The sequence below is a fragment of the Meriones unguiculatus genome, chromosome 10, assembly GCF_030254825.1.
Source record: "Meriones unguiculatus strain TT.TT164.6M chromosome 10, Bangor_MerUng_6.1, whole genome shotgun sequence".
Classification (NCBI taxonomy): domain Eukaryota; kingdom Metazoa; phylum Chordata; class Mammalia; order Rodentia; family Muridae; genus Meriones; species Meriones unguiculatus.
In genome coordinates, this window is record NC_083358.1 from 33,210,696 (window position 1) to 33,219,353 (window position 8,658).

The 8,658-nt window shown below is 50.4% G+C and overlaps 1 protein-coding gene across 1 annotated transcript; it reads right to left on the bottom strand.

Moving 5' to 3' along the window:
* Positions 1 to 1,817: 1,817 nt before the first annotated feature.
* Ccl22 (C-C motif chemokine ligand 22) lies at positions 1,818 to 7,795 on the bottom strand. The gene is made up of 3 exons (XM_021655001.2): positions 7,670 to 7,795; positions 6,462 to 6,585; positions 1,818 to 3,425 (listed from the first exon to the last, which is right to left on the bottom strand). Exons 1-3 carry the CDS (start codon positions 7,740 to 7,742, stop codon positions 3,341 to 3,343), a joined length of 282 nt encoding a protein of 93 aa, XP_021510676.1. The 5' UTR covers positions 7,743 to 7,795; the 3' UTR covers positions 1,818 to 3,340.
* Positions 7,796 to 8,658: the final 863 nt, after the last annotated feature.

Consider the following 8,658-nt stretch of genomic DNA (forward strand, 5'->3'; position numbering starts at 1 on the left):
TTCTGAGTAGCTCCTGACCTCCAGCCAGAAGCCCAAAGCTCTGATCTTCAAGGATGAGCTAACCACCCCCATCTTCAATTGCAGCTGCATCCACACTTGGCAGGACTGGCCAAGCTTGAGCACCTAAGACTAACCAATTATCTTACTTTATAGCTTCCTCATCCAATCTTAAATTGCTAAGACTGCAACTTCAAATTTCCTGCACTTTTTCTTTTAAAAACCTAAGGCCTTTGTCTCCTGGGGCCACTCTTTGCTGACTGGCAGGGATGACCCCATTGCGCAATGGTTAAATTAAACCTCTTGCTTTTGCATCTAGTCGTGGTCTATGGGAGTTTCTGGGAAGGGCGCGATCTTGAACTCCTGAGCTGTGAGACCCCAGGTCTTACAGTAGCCATGGCCATGTGTCTCTTCACAGAAATAAAACCCCAACTAGGACAGAATTTGGCACCAGGGACTAAAGTATAGTTCTGACTCCATGATAGGCCTGACCACGCTTTTGTTTGGAGGGATGTGGACTTCAGATTATAAAAACAGTTGAATGCTTTAAGTGGGGATTAGTGGGCCATACTAGTAGGAAACATGGGAGACAGTGGTGTTAAGGGTGATTTGAACTGTGGGGGCATGGCTCAAGAGGTTTCAGAGGAGAAGAATGTTTGTATGTGGCCTAGAGACTGTTCTTGTGATATTTTAGCTAAGAAAGTGGCTGCTTTCTGCCCTTGTCTAGAAAAATCTGCCTGAGGCTAAACTGAAGAGTTTTGATTAATTCGACTGACAGACAAAATCTCAAAACAGCCTATTATTATGTCCTGTGGTTATTGGTGTTTGCTCTTATGCAGATCTATAATGACAAGGAGCAAGCTGAGCAAGGAAAAACACAGAATGTAGAGTTTGAGGAGAAAGGGGGCATCAGTAAGTGGAATGGAGCTAGGTCCTGTGTTCAAGGAGATAAACAGATTGAAGAAAAGCCTGATGCTAAATGAAATAAAGGGAATGGTGACCTCACAGCAAGATACCACTCAGCTAAGCTTTCAACTTGTGAAAAGAAATTAAAAGAAAACCTTAGAGCCAGGGGTGGTGGGGCACACTTTTAATACCTGCACTCTGGAGGCAGAGACAAGCAGATCTCTGAATTTGAGGCCAGCCTGGTCTACAGAGAGAGGGAGGGGAAGAGGGAGAGAGAGAGAGAGAGAAAGAGAGAAAGCCAAGCTTAGGCAATGAAGGAAACCATCAAAACAGAAAGCTGGTGAAAACATATTTGAAAGGGGAGGCCATGTTCCAGCCCCAGCAAGCAGCAGAGCTTGGCAGCTTCATCCACATGGTTCTGGCTTTAGAGTCAAGGACAGAAGAAAGAAGTTATAAAATCTCCCTCAGCAATTAAGGAAAGATGCTGATGGCCCATCTCACAATGGGGGCACACCATCTCTCATAATCCCACAAACCTCCCTTCTCTTCCATCGAGGGATTCAGATCCTGAAGGAGAGCAGAACCTGGAGGTCTTAGGTCCCTGGATATCCACCTTGGAGGCTGTCCATGGGTCAGAATGTTGGATGCACTTATGTGAGAAAAGAACTTTTCTATTGGATGAGCTGTCTATAGCTCTGGACCTGGGGAGGAGAGTGATCTTACGCATGGCCAGCCCAGGTGGGTAGGAGCTTGGGGACAAATTCCTGGCTTTTCTGTTGGTATTTGTATAGCTGTCCCCCCAAGCCTTGTTGCCCCTCATGGGGTGACCTTATACATTTTATATTCAAATGTCAACCCTTCTCCAGTAAGTGGCACAGGCCCTGATGACAAGGAACCAAAGCAGACACTGTTGGTAAACATTTATTTTCCCAGAAGTAGGAAAGACGGCAGATCTCAGGACCTTGGGACTCTATGCATAGGCTATGGGCAGAGTAGCACTGGTTGGCTAGTGCCTCTTGTTGCCCAGATACTCCTCCTGGGTTCTGGAGGAACATGAACCCTGGACACAGCTGTGGTTGGCAGTGTCAGTCCCCGTGGTTTGGACTGAGCCCTCCGTGGTCCCATCTTCTGTCATCTGAGGCTCAGAGAGGAAAAGCAATGTCCTCAGCTCACAATCCAGTCACTCTGCTAAGCTGGGCCACATTCCCTCCAGAGGAGCAAGCAGGTTTATTCCCTCCCAAGGACATTGCTTTCCCCAGGAAAGCACAAATGACTCCTAAATTCTTGGCCTGGCCCCAACCACTCAAGAATAATTTTCAGTCAAGCTCTTTAACTGTGCCATCCACTGCAGTTACCACAGCCAGCTGCTTTCTGAGAACAAGAAAGTGTTACTATGTGGCCCTCCCTACCCCAGTTCCTAAAACTCTCCAATTCATCGATTTGGCCTCCTATATATTTATCCTCTTTTCCTACATAAATATAACTACAGCTTATAATACCAACCCATGGCAGTCATTGACACCATAGCATAAATTTCATTATCAGCTATTCAGGCAAGGAATCAGGAGAATTAGAGTGGAGCAGAAAAAGTAAAAGATCTAACATATGGTTAAAGAGGGATAGAAGTTGATTCCTGGTAAATTTAGGGTTTCACAGTTGACCTGCATTGCTTCTCTCTAACAACCCGAGTCTCCGTGTTGACAGGAAGCTGCCCTGTATCCAGGGATGGGGGAAACATTACTTTTACTAACGGAGTCTGCAGCTCCTTTCAGAAATCTGATTCTGAGCCTGTCTCTGTGCTCCCTACTCTGTCCCCCTGTGTCCCCTGCCCTACACTAGAGAGCAAGAAACAAGAGGAGCTCTGGTGGCAAGGTTGGTCTGACCCCGGGGGGCCTAGTGGACCAGCCTGAAACTCCCAGAATTCTACTGAGAGTGGGCAGAGGCCAAGGAAGTCTGGAGGATGAGGCTTGGTGGGTGCCCACTGGGACTGACTGAAGCCTGGGAGGTAAGTGGCACTGGACAAGTGCATATGGCAAGAATTGCACTCTGGGTATCAGCAGCCTCCCAGGAAGCAGAACTAGGTAGTGCATCCTTGAAGCATATAGGTCTTTCCCACATGTAGGAAGGGCAGGGACCACGGCTGGGGACAGGGAATGCATCCAGATCTTCAGGGCCAGCTCACCAAAATAAGAGCCCTGATCTCATCTAAAGCAATGGGGAGGAAGAACTGGGTAAGGCTGGCCAGAAGGTGCTCCCCCAGCTGCCATGTTGGAAGGGGATGGGCTAGAGGGACTGCAGAGAAGTGGCCTGACAGGTGATAGCCCAGGGGAAAGAGGCAAGCAAAGGCGGCGCTGATGGCAAGCCCCTTGCTGGAATGGCAGAAGGACAGGGCTTGCTGGGGCTTCCTGGAGTGATCACATCTGTGGTCATCAGGTCCTCAGTAGGCCAGCTTACGGAGAATCCTCTTCACCCAGGACAGCCTGGGGTCAGCACAGATATCACGGTCCTTGATGGTTACCAAACTGCAAGAGATGCCAAGGAGTAAGTGGCAGCATTTAGCAAGCTAGCAGCCAAAAGTATGGACCTTGCCTCCAACCTCTCTGGATTGGATTTTAGTTTTGCTCTTTGCTAGCAAATCAGGGGCAACTTCTCTAAGGCCTGGTTTCTACATCTGTTAAAAGGGGGCGACAGTACTTCCCAGATGCATGAGATTTTGATGAAGCCATCAGGACACGTACTGACTTGCTCGAGAAATCAGGTGCTACTAAGAGCTACAGCACACACGTGGTAGCTGCTACAGAAGAAGGCTTCAACTTTTTCATTAGTATTTGTTTCTTCGTGTGTGTGTGTGCGTGTGTGTGTGTGTGTGTGTGTGTGTGTGTGTGTGATGATGTGCATATGCCTATGGAGAATTGAGGTCAGCATAGAGTGTCTCCCTCCCTTGCTATTCATCTTATTTTTAAATACAGTCCACTGAACTTGGATCTCTCCAATTCAGCTAGACTGGCTGGCCAGCAAGGCTCAGCGATCTTCCTGTCCTTGCCTCCCCAGCATTACAGGCACATGTTGCCACATCTGGCTTTTTTTGCACTAGTGCTGAGGATCCAAACTTGGGTCCTCATGCTTGCTCAGCAAACACTTTTACTGACTGAGCCATTTATCCATCTACCCTACACAATGGTTTCTCTAATTCTTGCAACAATTCTATGTGTCCCGTGCTCCCTGCCCCATGCCACTGTGCTCCCCATCCCCGTACATCTAGTCTACCCACAGATGTAAAGAAATTTGGCTGAATATAAGAAGGAGTAAAATATGTCTGGGGTGGGAGCTGGGTTGTGACTTTGAAGAACATCCCTTCCAGGCCTCTTTGAGAGTCCTAGAGCATCTGGTGGAGAAATAGAATATCATGTTGTGATGGTAGAGTTCACTGTCAATTGACAGTATCTAAGATCCCTTGGGAGAGCTCTGGGCACGCCTGTGGGGATTATCTTATTATCATAAGTGATGTGGGAAGACCCATCTTAATTGTGGGTGGGGCTATTCCCTGGGCACTAGATCCTGGGGGCTATAAAGTGGAAAAAGCTAGCTGAGCATACACACTCATCCCTGTTTCCCGAGTGTGGAGAAGATGTGACCAGCTGCACTGACTTCCCTGCCTTGCTGGCCTGCACCTCAAACTGTGGGCTAAAACACACTCTTTATCTCCCAAGCCATTCTTCTCTGAGTATTTCATCACAGCAGTTAGAAAAGAAACTAAGCCACCCAACAAGTGTGGCCCAAGGCTCCTGCCTGGCACAGCTGCAGCAAGTACCAGGCCAGGCCTGGGCTCTAAAGCTGTGGTTGGCAAAGTGGGTGTAGGCTGGCTGGTGGTGGGGTCCCTGCTGCCATTCCATAGCTGCTTCCTGAGAGTCCAGCCATACAGCTGAGAGCTGCTGGCTCCCCACATCCCTGACCTGTCATTGCATCACAGGCCATTAGTGAGCAGAGCCCAAGGACAACACCGAACCTGGTGTTTTTGTTTTTGTTTGGGACAGGTCTCATCATGTAGTCCTGGCTGTCCTGGAACTCACTATGTAGACCAGGCTGGCCTTGAACTCTGCCTCTGCCTCCCGAGCGCTGGGATTAAAGATGTGGGCCACCACACCCAGCCTGAGCTTGGCCTTCCCGGTGGTTTACGCAAGGCTGCTCCCTCCCTGTGTGTCTGTCTCCCTCTCTTTCAAGCCATATTCTTTCTAGATTCTCTTCGGTCTCAGTGTCCATGGATCACTGGTCTGTCCTTCACTGAGCATCTCCTGTGTCACAGGCTGTGAGCTCTGTGACTTCCACTTGCCCTAGCTGCCCTGTGATGCTGAAGAGACCCTTAAGCTCATGTGCAAGGGATTCAGACCAACTGCAATTGTTGCACAGGGTTGTTTCTAGCTAAAGCGTCCCATGCCTTATGCTCAGCATATAAATAATCTTCCTGCACTTGGGAAACAATGGGCTATGGCTCTATTGAAGTGATGGGAGACAGTCTCAGAGCTCAAGGGGCCAGAACCTTGGGAGGGCTCCTGCTCTGCCCTTCTTTGCAGACACCTCTAAGAGATGAAGTAGGCTGTGGGAAGAGGGAGTGATTAGAGAGCCCAAGGGGTGGTGTATTACCCCAAACCCAAGAACCATCCAATAGATCATGTGGTTAGTGGCAGGCACTAAGGGAGTAGAAGCCAACAGGGGTCTACCACAGAAAAAGGAGTCTTCCAGACACATGGAAGAAGCTGGGCAAAGAGGGAAGAATCACAAGAGAAAACGCCACCCAGGGACACAGGTGCTCCTGCTTCAGGCTGGGGAACCTTGCTCCCTGCTTTTCTTTTCAGCCTGTTTTCCATTCCCTTTGCTAAGCCTAGGTTCCCTTCTCTTTGCTAGGCCTGATTCCTCTTCCCTCTCCTGAACCTGGATCCTTTTTTCTTTGCTGCGCCTGGATCCTCTTCACTTTGCTAGGCCTACATCCCCTTCCTTTTACTAAGCCTGGCTACTCTTCCCTTTGCTGAGCCTGGGACTCTCACCTATGAAATGGGGTTAACCTCCTTGTAGAATTGCTTCAAAGACTGAATGAGTCACACAGGTAGTGCTCAGAATCCCCTGGGCACATGGTCAGCCATTCATAGGTGTCAGCTCTTAATAGTGTGTCTCTGAACAAAATGGCTACCTCGAAGAATTCCGGGGGAGTGGGAGGACCCAGAATGTCTTGGCAGGAGATGGCTTTTAGCATGTTATTTGTATTTGTATGCTTACACTACTTCTCATCATCAATAGCCTGTGGCTAAGTGCTGCCCACATGTCCATGCCATGCTGGGGAGGCATCCATTTATCCAGCTGCCATCCTCAGGTCTGTCATGTCACAGATGTTCAACATCTCTTGAATGATACCATCCTTTTGTGATTCAGAAAACCCAAGCCTGCCTGAGCCAACACATTCAGCCAAGCCTTCTTGCATTGAATCTCAATACATCCTGCCTATTCTTGGGCCACCCCTGTCAGGCCCACCCTCAAAGACGGCGGAGAACTGGCTCTCTACTCACACGACGCCAGGCTTGCGGCAGGACTTTGAGGTCCAGTAGAAATCCTTCACGACACGTGGTGGCAGAGGGTGGCGGATGTGGTCCTGGCAGCAGGTGCTGTCCTCCACATTAGCACCATAGGGACCTGGTGGAGGGACGTCCAGGGGACATTTAGCTGGAGCATGGAGAGGCCAGCCTCAGCCCCAGCCCTAATTATGGGCTGACCTATAGGGAAAAGATTCTCTTCCACAACGATGGATATCTTCTAGGCCTCCTTCAGCCCTACCTGGGGACTCTCTGAGATGCTACTAAGGACCCAGTGTCTACACTCTGGGACAGTCAGCTCAGGAAGTGAACGCAGAATGACTGAGCATCAACGGGCTTCTAAATGGGTCCCGCACCTCTGAGCCAGAAGAGCCTCCATGCTCACCTAAGGTCAGTCTGTGGATGACGGCACCAGCTTCCCAGGAGCTTTTTGGATGGATGTTCGGCCCTACTCCAGACGTGTCCCCACCACCACCACTGCGTGTAACCCAAAATTAGGGATACACCTTCCTCTTCCCAGTGCCCTCGTGAGGCTGCACCAGAGAAGAGAGGGCAAGCATCCAAGGTTATGATGAGCCTGTGGCAGAGTCAGAATCAGGGCTCAGACAGGTGACAGTCACAACACAGACCTGGTTCAAGTCTCACTCTGCCCCTGATGGACCCTAGTCATCTGTCATCTTTAAGGTCCATTGAAGAGTACCAATTCTGTAGGGCTTTGCTACCTGGGGGCTCTCAGAGAATTGATACCCCAACTGCGAAGACCCTTCTCCTGCCCAGTCCAAAGCAGAACTGTCGGAAGTGCGATGGCAAAGAGGGGTCTGAACCCTGTCTCAACCACAGGCTCCGAAGCAAACCTTGGCTGTTGGGAGGGCAGGCCAGCTTTCTAAGAGAAGTCTTACCTTCCCCAACTCAAGCCTGATGACTTATAGGCGTCCACTCCCAGGGCCCGCTGTATTTGAGCTGTCTGAGCATCCTTACAAAAGACAACCCCCAAACCAATGAGCCAGATGCAAGAAGCCAAGCCTTCCTGCCTACCTGCCTACCCAATTTATAAACGGGTGTACTTGGACTCTGAAAAGTAATAGCACCAGCCCGAGGAAGTGCCAGAGCTAGCCCAATGGCAGACTCACTCTGGGACTCTTTCCAGGCACTCCAGCGTCCACCCTCCCATTCCCCAGCCTCACCTGCGTCAGCTGTCTCAAGTGCCACAGCAAGAAGTAGGAGAGCCACGAGGAGTGGGGCTTGCAGGCTGGCCATGCTGTATCCGTCCTAGCCAGGTGTCTAATGGCCAGAGCACAGGAAGGCCGGATACTTAAGCACTCTCTCCACCCACCAGCTCAGACATCTCTTAGTCACCGCCAAGCCTGACATTCATGTCCTGAAAGAAGAAGTCCCACTTCCCCCCATGGGACCATCCAAAGGCGGGGAACTACTCAGCGGGGACTGCCGCTCTCCCAAACTGTGGCTCTCCCGAGAGACTCGTGAAGTCCCCTTAGTGGTGCTCTCCACAGGCTGTTTGCTGTATGACCTCAGCCATGCCTCTAGGGGTCTTGGGAAGAGCTTCTGGTGGCGATGGGGAAGCCACTGCCCACCTCAGTGATTGCTGGCACGTGGACAGCAGACAAGGACAAACAATTGCCTGGAGATGAGGCCGGGCATCAGAGTTTCATTTCAAAGATGGAGCCCCATGAGCTCTTTACGTCAGGGTCGTCTAGGCTCTTTCAGAAGACAGCCTCCCCTGGCTCAGAGCAGGCTTCTCCTCAGCTTTCACAGAATCTGCACCGTCTCAGTCTTTCCTCACACCCTTCATCTCCCCCTCTTGCCGTCCCACTGACTATACTTGCTTTGGGGTTCTGCTTGCCTTGGATACACCCCCTTGTCTGCGATCCAGTCCAGCTTCACTTCCTGCATGGACACCAGCGGATCCCCCTCTGCACACTGCAGCCGGACTCAAAGCGCAACATAGCCCTCCCCTATTTGAAAACCATGCTGAGGGTCTCCATACACCTAAGGGTCGAACCCAGGGCCTTCTGGGCCTCCTTTCTAAAAATATTCTCCACAGTCAGAGGTCTGTGGCCTGACCCCGACTATATTTCCACTTTCTGCTTCTCTCCTACAGAAACGCCTACTCACACAGCGTGAGCTGTTTGAAATGTCACTTCTTTGGTAAGCC

Excerpts from the sequence above, each read along its gene's own strand:
- Ccl22 (XM_021655001.2), bottom strand. The coding sequence starts at position 7,742 with ATGGCCAGCCTGCAAGCCCCACTCCTCGTGGCTCTCCTACTTCTTGCT. Across the intron at positions 6,586-7,669 it reads ACTTGAGACAGCTGACGCAG|GTCCCTATGGTGCTAATGTG; the intron begins GTGAGGCTGGGG and ends TCCCTCCACCAG. Across the intron at positions 3,426-6,461 it reads TGCCGCAAGCCTGGCGTCGT|TTTGGTAACCATCAAGGACC; the intron begins GTGAGTAGAGAG and ends CATCTCTTGCAG.